At 42.7% G+C, this 22036-nt stretch overlaps 1 protein-coding gene across 1 annotated transcript in view; it reads left to right on the top strand.

Annotated features, from left to right (window-relative positions):
• Nucleotides 1–6124, top strand: part of LOC109906702 (CLIP-associating protein 1-like) — a 39429-nt gene extending 33305 nt beyond the window's left edge. The window contains 3 exon segments of the mRNA XM_031792382.1: nt 1550–1756; nt 2857–2973; nt 3199–6124. Of these exon segments, the coding sequence (XP_031648242.1) occupies nt 1550–1756; nt 2857–2973; nt 3199–3282 (408 nt within the window). The 3' untranslated portion in view covers nt 3283–6124.
• The last annotated feature ends 15912 nt before the right edge of the window (nt 6125–22036 follow it).

Below are 22036 nucleotides of genomic sequence, written 5' to 3'. Positions count from 1 at the left end.
TTTCTACATTGTGGAATAATAGTGAAGACATCAAAACTATGAAATAACACACATGGAATCATGTAGTAATGAAAAAGGTGTTAAACAAATCAAAATATATTTTATATTTGAGATTCTTCAAAGTAGCCACCCTTTGCCTTGATGACAGCTTTGCACACTCTTGGCATTCTCTCAACCAGCTTAATGAGGAATGCAGTCTTGAGGGAGTTCCCACATATGCTGAGCTGCTTTTCCTTCACTCTGTGGTCCAATTTATTCCAAACCATCTCAATTGGGTTGAGGTTGGGTGATTGTGGAGGCCAGGTCATCTGATGCAGCACTCCATCACTCTCCTTCTTGGTCAAATAGCCCTTACACAGTCTGGAGGTGTGTTTTGGGTCATTGTCCTGTTGAAAAACAAATGAATAAGCGCAGACCAGATGGGATGGGGTATCACTGCAGAATGCTGTTTTAGCCATGCTGGTTAAGTGTGCCTTGAATTCTAAATAAATCACCAGCAAAGCATCCCCACACCATTACACCTCCTCCATGCTTCACGTGGGAACCACACATGTGGTGATCATCCATTCAACTACTCTGCGTCTCACGAAGACACAGTGGCTGGAACCAAAAATCTCAAATTTGGACTCATCAGACCAAAGGACAGATTTCCACCAGTCTAATGTCTGTTGCTCGTGTTTGGTGGCCCAAGAAAGTATTTTCTTCTTATTGGTGTACTTTAGTAGTGGTTTCTTTGAAGAAGTTCGACCATGAAGGCCTGATTGTCCTCTGAACGGTTGATGTTGAGATGTTTCTGCTACTTGAACTCTGTGAAGCATTTATTTACGCTGCAATTTGTGAGGCTGGTAACTCTAATGAACTTATCCTCTGCAGCAGAGGAAACTCTGGGTCTTCCTTTCCTGTGGTGGTCCTCATGAGAGCCAGTTCCATCGTAGCGCTTGATAGTTTTTGCAACTGCACTTGAAGAAACTTTAAAAGTTCTTGAAATGTTACGTATTAACTGACCTTTGTGTCTTAAAGTTATAATGGACTGTCGTTTCTCTTTGCTTATTTCAGCTGTTCTTTCCATAATATGGACTTGGTCTTTTACCAAATAGGGCTATCTTCTGTATACCACCCCTACCTTGTCACAACACAACTGATTGGCTCAAGAAATTCCACAAATTAGCTTTTAACAAGGCACACCTGTTAATTGAAATGCATTCCATGTGACTACCTCATGAAGCTGGTTGAGAGAAGGCCAAGAGTGTGCAAAGCTGTCATCAAGGCAAAGGGTGGCTACTTTGAAGAATCTCAAATATGAAATCTAGTTTGATTTGTTTAACACTTTTTTGGCTACTACATGTGTTATTTCATAGTTCTTCGGTCTTCACTAATATTCTACAATGTTGAAAATAGTCAAAATAAAGAAAAACCCTTGAATGAGTAGGTCTGTCCAAACTTTTGACTGATACTGTACATGTACCCTTCTCTGCCAATAAACCAACATGAATCCATTCCATGATCAACCATTTCACCCTCCTCACTCTACCCTTCCCTCTCTACTCAGGTTGTGCGGGCAGCAGAGGAGTCAGCCTCCACCCTGGCCGGCTCCATCCACCCAGAGCAGTGTATCAAGGTGCTGTGTCCTATCGTCCAGACGGCTGACTACCCCATCAACCTGGCTTCCATCAAGATGCAGACCAAGGTGATCGAACGCATCACCAAGGAGTCCCTCCACCAGCTGCTGCCTGACATCATACCAGGACTACTGCAGGTAAAAAGGGCTTTATAGGTCAAGTTGAATGATTGGTTAGTCCATTGGTTGATTTATTGATGTGCTTACTGATTAGTTGACACGGAATAGAAGCACTTGAAATGTATCTACTTCAAATAGAAGCACTTGAAATGTATCTACTTCAAATAGGAGCACTTGAAATGTATCTACTTCAAATAGGAGCACTTGAAATGTATCTACTTCAAATAGGAGCACTTGAAATGTATCTACTTCAAATAGAAGCACTTGAAATGTATCTACTTCAAATAGAAGCACTTGAAATGTATCTACTTCAAATAGAAGCACTTGAAATGTATCTACTTCAAATAGAAGCACTTGAAATGTATCTACTTCAAATAGAAGCACTTGAAATGTATCTACTTCAAATAGAAGTACTTGAAATGTATCTACTTTAAATAGAAGCACTTGAAATGTATCTACTTCAAATAGAAGCACTTGATATGCATCTACTTCCAGTAAAGTGTTGATGCTTGGGGTTTAGTTACATAAGATAATGACTTTCTGTCCTTGGGATTATGCCACACTGTCTAGACACTGAGTATATACAAAACATTAAGGACACCTGCTCTTTCCATGATATAGACTGACCAGGTGAATGCTATGATCCCTTATTGATGTCACCTGTTGAATCCACTTCAATCTGTGTAGATGAAGGGGAGGAGGCAGGTTGTAGAAGGAAGGTTAAGCCTTGAGACATGGATTGTGTATGTGTGCCATTCAGAGGGTGAAGGGGCAAGTCAAAAATATTGAAGTGCCTTTGAACAGGGTGCGGTAGTAGGTGCTAGGCGCCCTGGTTTGTGTCAAGAACTGCAACGCTGCTGTGTTTTTCACACTCAACAGTTTCCCGTGTGTATCAAGAATGGTCCACCACCCAAAGGACATCAAGCCAACTTTACACAACTGTGGGAAGCATTGGAGTCAACATGGGCCAGCATCCCTGTGAAACGCTTTCGAGACCTTGTAGAGTCCATGCCCCGATGCAAAAGTGGGGGGCTGAAACTCAATATTAGGAAGGTGTTCCTAATGTTTGCTGTACTCGGTGTATGTCTAATATTGTTCTGATGTCTCTCTGTGTATAGGGGTATGACAACACAGAGAGCAGTGTGAGGAAGGCCAGTGTGTTCTGTCTGGTGGCTGTCTACTCTGTCATCGGTGAAGAGCTGAAGCCCTACCTGGCCCAGCTCACAGGAAGCAAGGTACGCTACCCTCTCATCTCAGCACCCTGTCTGAGTCGGTCTCAAATGGCACCCTATTCCTTATGTAGTGCACTAGGAAATAGGGTGCCATTTGGGATGCAGACAATGTCTTTAACTCCCTTCTTTTTTTTTTCAAGATCTACTGGTCGCAGAATGTTTTTCAATATCTTGAAACGTCATGTTGGGATGTGTTGGTTTCATTCAGCGTCTTTACTATCCCATCAGATGAAGCTGCTGAACTTGTACATAAAGAGAGCCCAGACGTCCACCAGCAACAGCAGCAGCTCTTCAGACATCTCCTCATACTAATGAACATGGCCCTCCGGCTTCATCCATGTGTGTGCAGGTACATACAGTACAGGGTTATGTTCATAGGGCACCAAACGGTGCAAAACAGAATGAAACAGGAAGGGACTACCTGGACTACTGGTCCAATAAGAAACACTAATTTTCTTTTCTTTTTACCGTTTTGAAATATTTTCCATGGCGTGCCCTAATGAACGTGACCCAGATAGGGAAACAGTTGTGCCTCAATCTTTCTTTCCAGACCTCCTTGTGGTTTAATGTATTCTAATAAAGGCTGTAGGCTGTTCCTTGTTGGGAAACCCTATGCCTGTTGCAATCAGTATTTTATTTCCTTCTGTTTTGTCGTCTTGTAAATACGTTTATTCCACCTTTTTTATTAAGATATGAATGCGACACTACTTCAGACCTAGTCGAATGAATGTAAAGAGCTTTGAATGAAACCGGAGTCCTTTTTAAACCGTCTGAAAGGATTTCATGTTGATAGAAGCAGTGTCGCTCTGCACACGACCGCCTCATTGCCTCTGTTCCTTCTCGCGATGAACAGATGGGCTTATTTGGAAACGTCCTATTTGTAAAGGGGCAGTTTAAAAATGGCGATTTTGATAGTAATTGTTCTGTAGTATTTGCCGTCTGAAGAATTTGTTCTTAGTGACGATGTTTTTAAGCCTGTATTTTAAAGAATAATCCTTGTGAAGCGATAGAATTTCTTAGTTAGTGAGAATCTAAAAAAAAACTGTTAATTTCCATTAGTGGGAGAAGATCATTTGGCCAATGATTAGTACATGCAGTGAAAAGCTGTGTTGAATAAGCCTCTGTAAACTGCTTCTGTGTGTAACACCTGTGTTTTGACTGTGGTTTGGGCCCAACAACTAGTGAAGGAATGTTTTCCTTTTTCACAAGGATTACAGTCTCACCCTTCATATATTATTATTATGGAAGGGGAGTTATTGGTTGAGTTGGTGGCGTTTGAGTCTGCTGTTCTTTGTGCTTTAACATTCGGGCCACGTTGTAATGAGTCAAAACTACTGGGATCTGAAGTATTCTTGCAAATGTAAGAGTCCTAGAATTTTCAAATGTGAAATATTTAGTCTAAAATTGAAATATGGGCAGTACCTATTCGTCACATAGTAGAAAGACAATGACAATCTAACGGATTAGCCGATAATCTAAGGACATTTTAAGTGCCAGTGCAAATCTTCTTCTTTTTTTACAATTTAAAGACGGGGGGGGGAAAATATGTATTTTAAATTCAATCCAGCAATAATGAATTAGTTACAAAAAATCCAACTACTTGGATCAACTTTTTTGTCAAAGCACTGTAAATGACCATTGTAAGTGAACCATCCTTGTTTGAAATGTATAGATGTCATTTTTATGCGCACCTATGAAATGTTACTGCTGCTTTAGAAATACTAATCATGGCGTTAAACCTAATGTATTTTACTCTCCTTATTATGAAGGTTAAAGGTACAGTTGTTTCGGTTAGAACAAGAATTCAGAGTTGGGGTCAATTCCATTTATATTCAGTCCATTCAGAAATTCCAATTCCCAATTTTCCTCAATGATTGTCTATGGGGATAAAAATGAAATTGCAATTTCAGTTTACTACCTGATTTGATTGAAAGGAATTGAGCCCATCCCTTGTTAAAAGTCCAGATAAAGGTGGCGTGTTACTGAGAACACTATCGGGCCTTACTGTTTCTGTAGTACAGTTTCACTACATTGTAAATGTTAAAATGTACTGTAACAGTGCACAATGTTTCTCTTTTTCTCAAATGTGAGAACTCAGCAATTTTATCAGCAATGGCTATGACCAAGTACAAAATGTTGTCAAATACAAACACAGTATTTCTTTTGTTAGACTTGCCTGTTGCAATTGAATCAAAAATGAAACTCAAAATGAGTGTTTTGTACAGTACTTTTAATCATTGATTCACAGACTTGTTATAAAAAGAGAGTCCGAGAGAGACCACGTTTGCATGCGAGGGAACATGCAATATTATACCCAGCAACCTCAATGATTAACTAACATTCCCAACTGCGACTTTATGTTGAAGAAACGTTGCTTCTAATCTATGAATGTCTGGTCAGCTTGTATTATATAACACACACACTATTGATATCCATCACAGCTACCAAGCTAGGGCTGATTTAACAGACCAAACATTGTATACTATACTGTAATTGTATGCTGTGTGCACACACTGGCCTGTATCAAAAACCAAACCCTATTATCCTCAAGCCATGTATCTTGAGTGTGTATTTGCTTGTGCCTTGTTTTAGTGTTTTTTTACAGTATACCTGCAATATTAATCAATACTAATAGCTTCTGAATACTGCTTTTGAATTGTTCTTTTTTTGCCCCTATTTCGAAATGCTGTATTATACATCATGAATTAGACAGGAAAGGTGTTGCGTCCAAGACCAAGGTTATGTCCCAAGTGGCACCCGATTCCCTACCCAGTGCACTACTTTTGACCAGAGCCTTGTGGGACCCGGTCAAAAGTAGTGCCCTATATAGGGCATAAGGTTCCATTTGGGATGCATCCCAAGGCTGCTGTAAATAAAGCCAATAGTTTAATGGCAGTATTTTCCCACAGATGTAATATTGGCTTGGCTGTTCTATTCCTTGTGAACCATTTACAATGCATGCTTCTTCTGTTTAGCTTCAGTCATTGTTTTATCCCTCCTGTACCTATATTTATATGCCGTCTGTTATATTTTCTGTGTGTTATGACTGTACATATTTCATGTTTTGTTCACTTCTTTCACCCGTGATAGAATTTGTTGAAATTTAAACTTGAAATAAACCGGCTTCAGTCCCTGTCCGAAGCATGTAATCACATATGTTGTATATTTGAAGTATAAATTGAGAGCAGATATACAGTATCTTCCCGAGAATGTGGGAGGAAAAAAATCTCCTGCAGGACATGGGAATAGCAGCAGATGGCGCTCTTTGCATTTGGTTGAGAGGAAAAAAGCATCCTCTGTGTATTTATTTAATATATTTTTTTGAAATCATTTTGGCTGCAAAAGTAGGCTACCGCGGTCCTCCTCCCTCTCTGCTTCTAACCGCTTTCCTTCCATTGAAAACGAATGGGAAGCGGCGTTTCACCGTGCGGCACCGCGTGCTAGTGTACACGGCATCAGAGGAGGCAAACTGAAAGTTGAATTGAACAGTTATTAGCTGTCCTGCTGCTCTTATGGGCTCACAGGTGCACCGTAGCCTTCCCCAATCAGGGGTAGGATAGAGGGCACAGACCATTACACTAGGGATGTGGTGAATCAGCAATGAGACCGCAGACGCTCATTTGTCACTGCCGCATCCTTGGTTTGTGTGCGTTCTCCAGTCATCTGAAGACTCACCAATAAAGAGTGGAAAAACACTATCGCCACCTGCATTATTAGGGATTATTAGTGATTAAAAAAAGAAAGTGTTAGTAGGCTGGCCAGCTTTGAAGTGGATTCCCTGTATTGTTTGTTACAATCAGCAGCATATGATTAAATTAACATTGGGGCAAATGTGTGACCACTGAGACATCCAGGTTTTACCAGCTTTAACTAGGCATTCATCTTTGAACTCTTCTGGATCACCCAAGACTCCAAAAAGGTCCTTTTTCAATTCAAGATCAAAAGTTGAAGGAGAAACGGTGCAGTAGCTACGGTGCGTGGCCTGTCAGGCAGCTACCTCGTCTCCACCGTCCTTAATAACCTAAAACAGTCTCATTAAGGCCGGTATCTCTCTGCGGTGGCCGCGTCTCATCTCCGACACACCGCCACCAAGGTCTGCTCTACTCGGCTCTTATTAGTATTCACACGCTGTTGAAATTAATTTTATTAAAGCCCCTTCCATTTCCACTGCCCTGGCCAACCCCCCCCCCCCCCCTTCTGTTTAAAGATCTTTATGGTGTATGATTAGCACACATTTCCCCAAGCAGGCAGGGGAGTGGCGGCTGGGTCGGGAGGTCGCCATAATGAAAGAAAACAACTTCATTGTGAGATGACTAGGCCATAAATCATCGGCCATTTTCTATAAATCACGGCAGATGGCAGGGAGCGGTGTGGGGACTCATGGGAGCTCGTATGCCCCTGTGCATGATGGGAATGGTGGTAGCATTACCGCGGCAGCAGACGCTGGCAGACTAAGAGGTCAGTGAGGAGAGGAAGACAGTGAGGCAGAGCAGGCAGTGGGGGAGAGAGGAGAGGTTTCCTTCCTGTTGTGTGTGTGTGTGTGTGTGTGACTGCACTACCGTACCTGCCTGATGAGCAGCAGGACCCCGGAGGTCTCGGTAACAGCACCTCTCCAGGCTGCCCTCCGTTTAACGTGTCTAATCTGCCTGTTTAATATGGAAGGGCCCTCATCAGGCCCCTGGCTTAGTCCCCCAGCTGTAGAGAGCAGATCAGCACCAGTGTCAAACTGACACTAGATGTCTGCTGATCTGGGAATCCACGAGGTGGATTTATCTTTTTTATTATTCAGGATGATAAGAAACTGGAACAAAGTAGGATTCAGGGATTGATGTGATAGTGTTTTAAGCAGTCTGAACACACCACATGTCATGTCATTTCAAGCCAGCAGAGAGCCACTTCTAGTTAAAAGGATATTCTGTATAAAATAATTCAATCTGACGATAAAAAATTTAAAAAACTAGAACACCTTACAAACACTCTAATTCAATGCCTGTTAATGATTTTATCCCTGCTGAAGATGTGTGATGTGAAATATACAGTACCATTCAAAAGGTTGGACACACCTACATTCAAAAGGTTGGACACACCTACTCATTCAAGGGTTTTTCTTTAATTTGACTATTTTCTACGTTGTACAATAATAGTGAAGACGTCAAAACTATGAAATAACACATATGGAATCATGTAGTAACCAAAAAAGGGTTAAACAAATCAAAATATATTTTATAGTTGAGATTCTTCAAAGTAGCCACCCTTTGCCTTGATGACAGCTTTGCACACTCTTGTAAAAAAAAACTCTTCAATGAGTATGTGTGTCAAAACTTTTGACTGGTATTGTATATGTTTTTAAAGTAGTGATTTAATTACACTGTAATTACACTATAATCAATCTACTCACTGTATGTACAGTATGGTAAATGTCTTAAAGGCCTTCTGTCAAATTTGTTCGTGACTTAAAGCTGTTCCATGTGTGTCCACTAGAGAGAGCTTAAGGGCTGCTAAATTGAACTAGACTGCTCTAAGTTGACAACACTTCAACCTGTTGAACATGCATTCTACAATGGATCAACACCATTTCATACATAGGCTATAGAATATGTTTTTGTTATTCTGTCTGTATAATGTTCTCTCAACTTGCAGTGAGCACTTCGAAGTAGATTATAAACTCAGCAAAAAAAGAAACGTCCTCTCACTGTCAACTGCGTTTATTTTCAGCAAATTTAACAGATGTAAATATTTGTATGAACATAACAAGATTCAACAACTGAGACATAAACTGAACAAGTTCCACAGACATGTGACTAACAGAAATGGAATAATGTGTCCCTGGACAGAGGGAAAAATCAAAAGTAACAGTCGGTATCTGGTGTGGCCACCAGCTGCATTAAGTACTGCACTGCAGCTCCTCGTGGACTGCACCAGATTTGCCAGTTCTTGCTGTGAGATGTTACCCCACTCTTCCACTATGACACCTGCAAGTTCCCAGACATTTCTGGGGGAATGCCCTAGCCCTCACCCTTTGATCCAACAGGTCCCAGACGTGCTCAATGGGATGGAGATCCAGGCTCTTTGCTGGCCATGGCAGAACACTGACATTCCTGTCTTGCGGGAAATCCCTGTAACGCACAGCGTTGAGATTGCCTGCAATGACAACAAGCTCCGTCTGATGATGCTGTGACACACCGCCCCAGACCATGACGGACCATCCACCTCCAAATCGATCCCACTCCAAAGTACAGGCCTCGGTGTAAAGCTCATTCCTTCGACGATAAACGCGAATCCAACCATCACCCCTGGTGAGACAAAACCGTGACTTGTCAGTGAAGAGCACTTTTTGCCAGTCCTGTCTGTTCCAGCTAAGGTGCGTTTGTGCCTATAGGTGACGTTGTTGCCGGTGATGTCTGGTGAGGACCTGCCTTACAACAGGCCTACAAGCCCTCAGTCCAGCCTCTCTCAGCCTATTGCGGACAGTCTGAGCCCTGATGGAGGGATTGTGCGTTCCTGGTGTAACTCGGGCAGTTGTTGTTGCCATCCTGTACCTGTCCCGCAGGTGTGATGTTCAGATGTACCGATCCTGTGTAGGTGTTGTTATACGTGGTCTGCCATTGCGAGGACGATCAGCTGTCCGTCCTGTCTCCCTGTAGCGCTGTCTTAGGTATCTCACAGTACGGACATTGCAATTTATTGTCCTGGCCACATCTGCAGTCCTCATGCCTCCTTGCAGCATGCCTAAGGCACATTCACACAGATGAGAAGGGACCCTGGGCATCTTTCTTTTGGTGTTTTTCAAAGTCAGTAAAACGGCCTACGTGTCCTACGTTTTCATAACTGTGACCTTAATTGCCTACCGTCTGTAAGCTGTTAGTGTCTTAATGTCCGTTCCACAGGTGCATGTTCATTAATTGTTTATGTTTCATTTCATTGAACAAGCATGGGAAACAGTGTTTAAACCCTTTACAATGAAGATCTGTGAAGTTATTTGGATTTTTAGGAATAATCTTTGAAAGACAGGGTCCTGAAAAGGGACATTTCTTTTTTTGCTGAGGTTATGTTATCATTTAGGATCTATATATTCATATAAAATGATTAGTTTAGTATTTTTAATGCAGAAAATAAGTGATTTTATTTATTCATTATTTATAAAAAAGATTGGTAAAGCTGACAAAATGTATTTTTTGCGAAGCAACAGAACAATCTCTCTCTCTCTCTCTCTCTCTCTCTCTCTCTCTCTCTCTCTCTCTCTCTCTCTCTCTCTCTCTCTCTCTCTCTCTCTCTCTCTCTCTCAGAGCAGCACATTATTTTCCTCCTCAGCTCACAGGCTAATTGATCTCTTTCCGTATTGTAGCTTCCTCTCTGCGCCATGGGTCGGGGCCAGCAGCACAATGCAAGGCTGTGATTATAGTTTGATTTAACAGCATAATACAAGATTGCTTCCTCTGAGAGAGGGGATTTATGGGCCTGTCTTGGCAATGGGCCCGCCGTTTCTCAGATCTGCTTTTTACTCTGGTGACCCCTCTGACCTAGGGGTCATTAGAACCCCCAGAGCTTCTCCGATTGGCTGGACGGAGGATTCTGGAACGCTTGTTCTCCATCAAACACTGTAGTTACCGTAGCCGTAGCCCGGCAAATCCTACAGACATCTGGTTGAAATTGCCACTTGTGATAATTGTGTTTGTTTTTTGTTTGTTTTCCCCCTCAGTGCTCAGAGGCTACTGAATATTCATGGAGGTGATATGAGTGGAAGGAGGATCACATTTTGTTTCAACAATCCTCTAAATGAATGCAAACACATAAATCCTCCCTCTGTGGTAAAAATAGAAAGGACAAAAAGGACCATTTTGCTTCATTTAATTTGTAGAATTTCTTATCTCTCCAAGGAAATGTGTACGAATTGATGCTAGTTAAAGTATAAATTCACCTCATGTATTATGCATAGAGTACAACACATAGTATTCTTATCTTCAAGAGAATAATCTAAAAAGAAGCATAATTGATATACCACAAAACAAAACAAAAACATGATTTTGTCTCAATCCAGTATCTCCGTTAGTTGATGGAGGTCAACACTGTATTCATTTCAGGATATTGTTTAACTTCAGCCTCAGTCCTATTTAAACACAGGTTTGAAAGTTCCTCAGCCAAAAGACCGAAAAGGAGAAAATTAACAGTGTTCCTCCTCAATGTCAATTGGTGCATGTGGGGAATTCTCCACGTTCGTCTATTCCTCTGGTACTTCACACTTAAAAGGAGTGGAGCCCCATTAGCCTCTTCCCTACTTTTTCTACAACTTTTATTTCTTCTTCTTTTTAGTCCAGCTGGCCCTCCACCAGAGGCTCTGTTTCCCTTGGAGACCCCTCGGTTCAAACACTTAGTAAAAACAGGACAACTGAACTGACTGAGGCAAATGTTTCCAAGTCCTTGGCTGCTTTGTCATCTAGTGAACATTGCTCTGCTCAAGGGGTTCAAGGACTTGTTCAACTGGAACGTCTGTGGTTCAGGTCACTCTCGTCTGTGGTATTGGACAGATTGGGAGTCAGATGAATGGTCAGTGTCTAGCTTTGGTAGGATGATACTACTGTATATATTTATCGAAAGAAACGACCGTAGAAAAGGGCGTGCTTACTGACAATTGTGCACGTTGGAAATACCTACTAAATCGGTATAAAATGATAACAGCAGTGGAGGCTGCTGAGGGGAGGACGGCTCATAATAATGGCTGGAAACTAACTAACCAATGGAGTACAGATATGAGCAATTCAGTCATTCCAGATATCAAGACGCTTTATGCTGTTGAGGATACTATGTTGAATACCTCCCACTGTGCACATGGTTGAATCAACGTTGTTTCCACGTCATTTGAATGAGAGAAAAAAAAACGTTGAACCAACATGGAATATACGTTGAATTGACGTCTTGTGCCCAGTGAGATTGACGCAAAGTCCAGGCTATCTTTCTCAAGGTTAGTAATGAGTCCTAATGATAGTGACCGTCATCATATGGGATGTAAGACAATCGCTCTCTGGAGGCCAAGGGCAACGGGTGCGCTTGAAGGTGGACTCGTCCTAACAAGCCAGAGCGGCGCGGGGGCCCTAGCTAGCCGTCAAGGCCCCCCAACACCCCAACCATACATTAATGCAAATTATTGCCTGATTATTTAACTTTAGAGGCTTGATCTGTCCTTTTTATTACAATTATCATCAGTCGGGGGGCTGCGTTTCATCATCACAAAATAAACATCATCTATCATCGTTGTGGTGATTAGCCGGTGACAGGCATCGGGCTCTGGCTGCTTTGCATATCTGGGTTCTAATGCCGGGCAGTCCGGACGAGGAACGAGGGGTGAGGGGTGGAGAGAGCGAATGTTGTCTGTCTGCAGATGTCTGTCTGCAGAGGCTTTATGTGAGGTTATTACTGTGCTGGTAATCAGACAGAAGAAAAAGGGAGTGGGTTTTCTTTAGCGAGAGAGGCGATGTGATGAGAGGACAGGAGAGCAGAGAAGAGGATAAGGGTAAGGGGTTAAGAGAGGAACGGAGAGGAGAGGGGGAGAGGAGGCCAGCTCGCTCTCTGTGGCAGCATTGCATCACCATGTCCTCTTGCCCAAATCCAGTCCTGCTTTCCCAGCCAAAGCATACGCTGCTCAGCCGCTGTAGCCCTGTTAAGTCCTTCCAACAAGGCTAGAAGGAGCCATACAACATGCCTGGTGCCTCAGCCAAGTTACTTTACATCAGGCTGTCTAATTGCTGTGGAAAATGATGTTGCATTTTCCTGCTTATTGAAAAGGCGTGTTAATCGCCACAGTGATTTATAAACTGAGAATGACTGCAGGTTTTCTTCTTAAAAAAAATAGGAAAATAATAATGATTTGGAGCCTTTTTACTTGATAGATTTTGGCAGGCGTGAATTATTTTCTCACTAGGAAAACCATTAGCATGTGTTACTGTGGAGTTATTGCATCAGTCTGTAAATCCATGATATCAGTAGCTTAGTCACTGTTAAATCCTTTTCAGAAATAAGATCATTTTCATGGAGACAAACTGTATCTATTTTCAATGGCTACAATAGTTTAAACTCTACTTTAAACAGTATAGTCTTTGCCACTGGAGACCCATCGTCGACAGGGACATGTACTTTCACCCAATGTAGCCAACACAGGGCTCCTTTGTTATTTTGGGCCTTAACTACAGTACATTTTTGTTTTAAAATTCTGGCTTGTGATGAACTTCCCTTCAGGAGAACCTGTCTTCTCAGACCGCAACGGAATGCAATCTTCAAACCAGCTTTTCTTTGTGAAGATGTAGAAATATATTATTTATGTTTGAACCAAACCACCGTTACATTGTTGACCTTGTGTGCCATGCAGATCAAAGAGGGATGGTTCTTGTGTGGGTCTTTGCTCTCTGAGTGAACGCTTCAGTGTTTTGGGGAGGTTTGCTCCGTTGCGCCGTTATGGGGTAAGTGGGTATGTTCTGGGAGAGGTTGTCTTGACAGCTTCATGGTTAAGATATTCTGTGTCTCAACTGCATTCCCAGTCAAACCTTTGTTACTTCACCTTCTCAAGCCAGCACTAGATGTAGAAACCAATGTACTGCTACAGACTTATACTGTATGGCAAATTGTAGGTTATATAGAAGTTATTTTATTGAGGCCTTATGAAACATCCCTTTCAGTATAGATTTGTTCATGAAAAAAGTAAGACACATTCAAACAAATACATGCAATCGGTGCCCAAGTACACAGAAGTGAAATCCTCTGTCTTGATTGAAAGTATCTCAAATTAAATTAAAGTTCAACTGATTTTGTATCAGTCCTGCTCATTGAATTAGTTCCATCGCCGGGCCTTGTTACTACTGTGTCCTTGCTCATCACAGTCCAGGGACAATCACGCCATCAAGGGCATTAGCCCTCGTCTCCCCTGCTAGTGATACAACACTACCACCATCCTGGCCCTATAAACATCACCATCCACCGTTAGTCTGTCCATGAGAGAGTGGTAAAACACTGGATACCCTTTTAGTTGAATGGTGAACCTGACAGTAACAGCAAAACCTCTGCTTTTAGCACTTGAAAGGTGTTCATAATTTTAGGTGGGAAAACATCTCCGGCATGAGGCATGACTTGACATCCTGGGTAGTGCAGGGCGAGAGAGGGAGGGAGAGTAGGACCACTGTCAAAGCACCTCGAGCATCTCTATCCCAGTCCCACTGCAGTGATGCTCAGTAGTGATCAGCTGTTGGACTCTAATATCCAGGCCCTTAGTAGCATTTCAGGAAAGTTCAAGGCTGACACAGCGAGGGAGAGGTGGAAGGGAGGGATGGATGGAGCGTGTTAAAACTCTGCAGATAGCGGGGTCTGCGAGAGTCAGGAAGCCAGGGTAGTGGCGGCAGCAGAGGGAGGTCAGAAATGCCACCTTGCTGTTCACAGGACCTCCAGGTCTCCCCTCTCTGGGGCTTCAGGAAGCACTCATTAAAAAAAACATAGCCTGGCTTCAGGTTAACCTCACTGCCCCCTCATCCTCTCCTCTCCTTTTTGAACGAATACTAAAGGGGACATTCCGTCATCCACATCAACAAATGACTACGCATCAAAATACCACTAATACCTATTTTTGTGTATAAACTTTCAAGGTAATGAGCATCACAATTGTTTTCCAAACGCCTTATTGTGTGGTATTTCTTTACTAAACAGTTAATATTACAGTCCCTTAAACAGATGGTAGGCTATTGAAAGACAGCTGCTATTTTGCATAGCAACACATCATGAATATGTATGTTATATTAGTTAATGACACTGATGGCCTCGCAACCGATTGGATAAGCCTTCTCAACTTTTTTTGAAATACTAGGATACATATCCGGGATTATAGCGATATACATTATTTTCAATTGTGCTGTAATATTTGTGCTGTAATATTTGTGATGTAATATTTGTGATGTAATATTTGTGCTGTAATATTTGTGATGTAATATTTGTGCTGTAATATTTGTGATGTAATATTTGTGCTGTAATATTTGTGATGTAATATTTGTGCTGTAATATTTGTGATGTAATATTTGTGCTGTAATATTTGTGATGTAATATTTGTGATGTAATATTTGTGATGTAATATTTGTGATGTAATATTTTGTAAAAATTTGCTCTAATGTTTTTTCTTCAACAAAATTAAACCCAACACTGCTTTTGTTGGAAAAGTGTGTTATCGTATTCTACCACATTTGATTTAGAAGAAAAAATGTTCAGAACTGAAGTACTTATTTCCTTCCCATTGTATGTCCTCATTTCCATCAAGTGATTAACACGGACAACAACTTCACTTGACGCGCCCTGCATCCTTTAACACTTTCTCCCCGCCCCTATTGTCTAGGATTTATGATGAATAAGTTCCCCCAAAACCGCTGCATTTAAGCTGCAGAGCAGAGAGACTCCTTCTTGACTGTTGTGTAAATAGGTGGGTCCCAGGTGAACGAGCATGTTTTTGGGCAGTTGATGTGGGACCATAATGGGCACTGATGGGCCTCTGCTTAGCGCAAAGACAATCTTTCCCTCTAATAACCCGTCCTTTCTTGCATTCGTGAACTACTCGCCACAATTTTAAAAGCCTATTTCTTCCATCAGTCATTTTCTATCAAATCCATGAAGTGAGGTTAACAAGTACACGCTGCAGGAGAAATGAACTTTTATTGGGGCGCAGGGCTGGTAAGCAGAGGGTGCCTACTGCTCAGCGTCTGCTTGGATAGGGGCTGTCTGCCACCAGAGTTCTGCTGAGCGGCTCAGAGCATCACAACTGGGACTTGGTGTTTTTGAGCCTGCATCTGGAATCCATTTTCAGTAAATCTTTCAACTTTAAACCACGCCATCTGATTTGACATTCCCCACAAAGCTTTACCGCATGACTGCGTGACAGAGGTGCTCGCAGTACAAGTAAGTTCAAACTCACACACACACACACACACACATGGCCGTACAGAATTGGTAGACGCACACATTCAAACACATATAACATAAACTTAGCAAAAAAAAGAAATGGCCCTTTTTCAGGTCCCTGTCTTTCAAAGATAATTCGTAAAAATCCAAATAACTTCACAGATCTTCATTGTAAAGGGCTTAAACACTGTTTCCCATGCTTGTTCAATGAATTATAAACAACTAATGAACATGCACCTGTGGAACGGTCGGTAAGACACTAACAGCTTACAGGTAGGCAATTAAGTTCACAGTTAGGAAAACTTAGGACACTAAAGAGGCCTTTCTACTGACTCTGTAAAACACCAAAAGAAAGATGCCCAGGGTCCCTGCTCATCTGTGTGAACGTGCCTTAGGCATGCTGCAAGGAGGCATGAGGACTGCAGATGTGGCCAGGGCAATAAATTGCAATGTCCATGCTGTGAGACACCTAAGACAGCGCTACAGGGAGACAGGATGGACAGCTGATCGTCCTCGCAATGGCAGATCACGTGTAACAACACCTGCACAGGATCGGTACATCTGAACATCACACCTGCGGGACAGGTACAAGATGGCAACAACAACTGCCCAAGTTACACCAGGAATGCACAATCACTCCATCAGTGCTCAGACTGTAGGCCTGTAGGCCTGTTGTAAGGCAGGTCCTCACCAGACATCACCGGCAACAACGTCGCCTATGGGCACAAACCCACCATCGCTGGACCAGACAGGACTGGCAAAACGTGCCCTTCACTGACGAGTAGCGGTTTTGTCTCACCAGGGGTGATGGTTGGATTCGCCTTTATCGTCAAAGGATTGAGCGTTACACCGAGGGCAGTACTGTGGAGCGGGATCGATTTGGAGGTGGAGGGTCCGTCATGGTCTGGGGCGGTGTGTCATAGCATCATCGGACTGAGCTTGTTGTCATTGCATGCAATCTCAAAGCTGTGCATTACAGGGACGACATCCTCCTCCTTCATGTGGTACTCTTCCTGCAGGCTCATACTGACATGACCCTCCAGCATGACAATGTCACCAGCCATACTGCTCGTTCTGTGCGTGATTTCCTGAAAGACAGGAATGTCAGTGTTCTGCCATGGCCAGCGAAGAGCCCGGATCTCAATCCCATTGAGCACGTCTGGGTCCTGTTGCATCGGAGGGTGAGGGCCATTCCCCTCAGAAATGTCTGGGAACTTGCAGGTGCCTTGGTGGAAGAGTGGGGTAACATCCCACAGCAAGAACTGGCAAATCTGGTGCAGTCCATGAGGAGGAGATGCACTGCAGTACTTAATGCAGCTGGTGGCCACACCAGATACTGACTGTTATTTTTGATTTTGACCCCCCCTTTGTTCAGGGACACATTATTCAATTTCTGTTAGTCACATGTCTGTGGAACTTGTTCAGATTCTGCCTCAGTTGTTGAATCTTGTTATGTTCATACAAATATTTACACATGTTAAGTTTGCTGAAAATAAACGCAGTTGATAGTGAGAGGACGCTTCTTTTTTTGCTGAGTTTACAAGTTTGCAGCTATTTAAATCGTTAACTTGGCCATTTTATAACACTTTATCATGAGTAAGACACCAGCTTTTGAAGTGAGTGACTCCCTCTCCCTCACTAACTTAGCCAGTGGGTGTCTTTCTTTCCCACTCCACTCTGTAACCTTTCAGCAGAAGTAGATTATGCAGGAAGCATTGTTAATATTCACCAGGTATAGAGACATGGCCCTTGACATCCTGCTCTTCCTAGCCCTTCTCCTATTGGCTGTGTGGTGGTCCTATTGTAATGAGCGGATCAGAAGTCAGGAAGTCAGTAGGACATCACCATGAGTTATTCATGTATTATTAATACTCCTTATAAATCAACCTCAGAAGGGTTTATGACTCCCAGGTTGCTGCACCGCTCACCTCAGTGCCGCAGGAGAATACTATTCAATGAGATGTTTCTCTCTCTTTGGACGGTCTAAAACATGGATCATCAACTAGATTCAGCCTCGGGACAATTATTTTATTGAGGGGAGGGTCAGGGGGCCAGAACAAAATTTTCAATCATTTGTGGACTGCAAATTGACCGTAAGAAGCCCAAACAGATGTCCTATTTGACTAAAACATAATCATTTAAAACCTTGCTTACATTTGTTTATGAGCACATACATGTATGTCTCTATTATGCTTGGGAATACTTTGGAACATATTTCCAATATTGAAATCACTTGGAGTGGATTTGCTGGTGTTTTGACAGTCTTATGCCCAACAATAAAAAATATAAACTTTTTTTTGTATTGCTCAGAGAACATGGGGGCCAGTTGGGGAACCCTGCTCTAAAAAAACTTGCATCTTGGGTTTGACTCCGAGACAGCGCTCACTTTACATTGCACCACCATAGCTTCCTATTTAATATCTTATTTCTCATGTTTTTTTATTGTATATATATATATATATTTAATTAGTTATACATTTGTTATATTGATTACTGCGCTGTTAGGTAGAACATTAACTGTGTAGTTGTCAATAGCACTTGTCACTAAAATATACAGTTGAGGTCAGATGTTTACATACACTTAGGTTGGAGTCATTAAAACTCATTTTTCAACCACTCCACAAATTTCTTGTTAACAAATTATAGTTTTGGCAAGTCGGTTAGGACATCTATTTTGTGCATGACATAAGTCATTTTTCCAACAATTGTTTACAGACAGATTATTTCACTTATAATTCACTGTATCACAAATCCAGTGGGTCAAAAGTTTACATACACTAAGTTGACTGTGCCTTTAAACAGTTTGGAAAATTCCAGAAAATTATCATGGCTTTAGAAGCTTCTGATAGGCTAATTGACATAATTTGAGTCAATTGGAGGTGTACCTGTGGATGTATTTCAAGGCCTACCTTCAAACTCAGTGCCTCTTTGCTTGACATCATGGGAAAATCAAAAGAAATTAGCTAAGACCTCTGAAAAAAATTGTGGACCTCCACAAGTCTGGTTCATCCTTGGGAGCAATTTACAAACAATTGCACGGAAGTATAAACACCATGGTACCACGCAGCCGTCATACCGCTCAGGAAGGAGACACGTTCTGTCTCCTAGAGATGAACGTACTTTAATGTGAAAAGTGCAAATCAATCCCAGAACAACAGCAAAGGACCTTGTGAAGATGCTGGAGGAAACAGGTACAAAAGCATCGATATCCACAGTAAAACGAGTCCTATATCGACATAACCTGAAAGGCAGCTCAGCAAGGAAGAAGCCACTGCTCCAAAACCACCATAAAAAAATACAGACTACGGTTTGCAACTGAACATGGGGACAAAGATCGTACTTTTTGGAGGAATGTCCTCTGGTCGGATGAAACAAAAATAGAACTATTTGGTCTTAATGACCATCGTTACATTTGGAGACAAAAGGGGGAGGCTTGCAAGCCAAAGAACACCATACCAACCGTGAAGCACGGGTGTGGCAGCATCATGTTGTGGGGGTGCTTTGCTGCAGGAGGGACTGGTGCACTATCCAAAATAGATGGCATCATGAGGATTGAAAATTATGTGGATATATTGAAGCAACATCTCAAGACATCAGTCAGGAAGTTGTCCAAATGGACAATGACCCCAAGCATACTTCCAAAGTTGTGGCAAAATGGCTTAAGGACAAAGTCAAAGTATTGGAGTGGCCATCACAAAGCCCTGACCTCAATTCTATAGACAATTTGTGGGCAGAACTGAAAAAGCTTGTGCGAGCAAGGAGGCTTACAAACTTGACTCAGTTACACCAGCTCTGTAAGGAGGAATGGACCAAAATTCACCCAACTTATTGTGGGAAGCTTGTAGAAGGCTACCCGAAATGTTAAACCCAAGTTAAACAATTTAAAGCAATGCTACCAAATAATAATTGACCCACTGGGAATGTGATGAAAGAAATAAAAGCTGAAATAAATAATTATCTCTACTATTATTCTGACATTTCACAATCTTAAAATAAAGTGGTGATCCTAACTGACCTAAGACAGTGACTTTTTACTAGGATTAAATGTCAGGAATTGTGAAATACTGAGTTTAAATGTATTTGGCTAAGGTGTATGTAAACTTCCGACTTCAACTGTATATTCATGTGCTGTATTGACTATTCCTGTAATGTGGTTGTTTAACCATCATTGAGATCATATAATGACCAGGGATATCAAGGAGACGTGGTGACACTTAAAGCCAAAGCTAGTTGCTGGGTTGAATGGTGTCTCTGACCGATGGAAAATTCTGATTAAGTGAATGATTGAAATGTTGCTGGTCCAATGAGCACCGGATCCACCCTGTCAGTCAAATCTACTTTGTCACAAATGAGATGGTGAAGGAGACTGCATGTCCTCTAACCCCCCCCCCCCCCCCCCTTACACTCCCTTGTGCTGCTTATAAAACACTACATTACACCATTAAAGCCCCAGCCGTGCATTATCACACATATTATTACATATTACATGCTAACAAGGCCGAATCTTCCCCACAAATAGCCCCGCAGCCCTAGTTCCTGCTTGTGATGCCATCCTTAATGGATCATGCACAAAAATCCCTGATAGGTCATTCATTTTTATTAAAATAATATCATGCACATTTCTCTGAATTCTAGCCGGGCCTCTTTGCCACTGAAAGACAACGTTCATTTATGAATCAATTTGAGTCCCCATGCGGCCAGTCAAACAGTGAGCAACACTGTCGTCGGGTAGACTGGCTGCCCATGTATAAAATGTGCTGTTCCAACTAAGCAGGCATGGGACAATCCCATTTCAAACAATAAAAATAAGGACCAGCCCAGGCACTGCTACATCCAAAATGCAGGGAAAACCATCATCTCCTCCCCTCCCCCCCTCATTGGGAGTGCGTGTGCTGACAACTTTGTGGCTGCTTGCTCTCTCTCTCTCTCTCTCTCTCTCTCTCTCTCTCTCTCTCTCTCGCTCTCTCTCTCTCTCTCTCTCTCTCTCTCTCTCTCTGACAGAAGCCCCTGACACCACTTTCGGAGAGGAGCGCTTTGGTATTGTGCTATATCTAATTAACAACATCCAGGAGATGTAGGAGAGGCACTTCAAGTGTGTTGGCCCGGGTGTGTCTCATGCAGCAAATGCTCTTCACTCTGGAAGTTAACTGAGAGCAAGCACCAGCAGAGTGGAGCGGAGGGGGGGGGGGGGGGGGGGGCTGGCTGCCCCTCTTGGAAGCTCTCACGGGGGCTGGTGAGAACGGAGAGACCCTCAGATCTCCGGCAGATCACTAACAGACATGTGTAGGCCCCTCCGCAGGGGGAAGTGTGTGTGTGCGTGTGTGTGTGTTGAGGCTGATCTGATGCACCATCGTGGATGGTGATGTTCTGACTAGGGGACACAGGATGAAAGCCTTCTCTGATGAAGGTCTGGGGTGCTGCAGAAGACAAACTAGGTGTTCAGAATTTTTATCAGGCAGGGATGGTTTAGGGAACTGTCACAGCACCATTTTACTGAGGTTAAATTGACAAATCATTACATACTGTACATAATCTTTTGCAATGTTTAATTTGGTTGAATAATCTTATGCAATTGTTGTTCTAATCAATGACCCAAAGGTGGTTGTTTTAGACCTCATGCTGAGCGATGTAAGGACTTAACCCTGTGTGGTAATTAGGGGGGCCTGCCTGCCTGCTCCCTGTAAACCAGCCAGCCTGGATCTGCCTGCTTGGCCAATTGATTGATTTTACAGCATGGCACTTGCAGCTCTTTGCCCTGCTCTCATTGCTCATCCAATCAGTGAAGGGCCTGTTCCAGAGGACAGCAGTGTTATATTAGAACATCATTAGTACTGTGGTCCTCTTATGGGCCTGTGGCTCAGTACACTGCTCCAGCACTAGTCCCATGTCCCACAGGTTTGACTGGATGGAGATGGTGTATCTCAGCCTTTCATCAGCCTGTGGATGTTGCCAATGTATCATTTGAGTTGTTCCTGGGCCAGTGGTCAGCAGCGATGGAGACCAGTCCAGACCAGTCCAGACCAGTGCCAGTGTTTGTCGACATGCAGCTGCCGCCCCCCCCCCCCCGCTGTGCCGTGTGCCAGACTGTCTGTGGCTGATGTCTGTGGGCAGCTGTAGAGTCGTGTGTGTGTGTGTGTCCTGAATA

The sequence above is a fragment of the Oncorhynchus kisutch genome, linkage group LG16 (genome assembly GCF_002021735.2).
Source record: "Oncorhynchus kisutch isolate 150728-3 linkage group LG16, Okis_V2, whole genome shotgun sequence".
In the NCBI taxonomy this organism is placed as follows: Eukaryota; Metazoa; Chordata; class Actinopteri; order Salmoniformes; family Salmonidae; genus Oncorhynchus; species Oncorhynchus kisutch.
The sequence above is the reverse complement of the archived record's forward strand: the minus strand, read 5'-3'. Positions and strand labels throughout refer to the sequence as shown.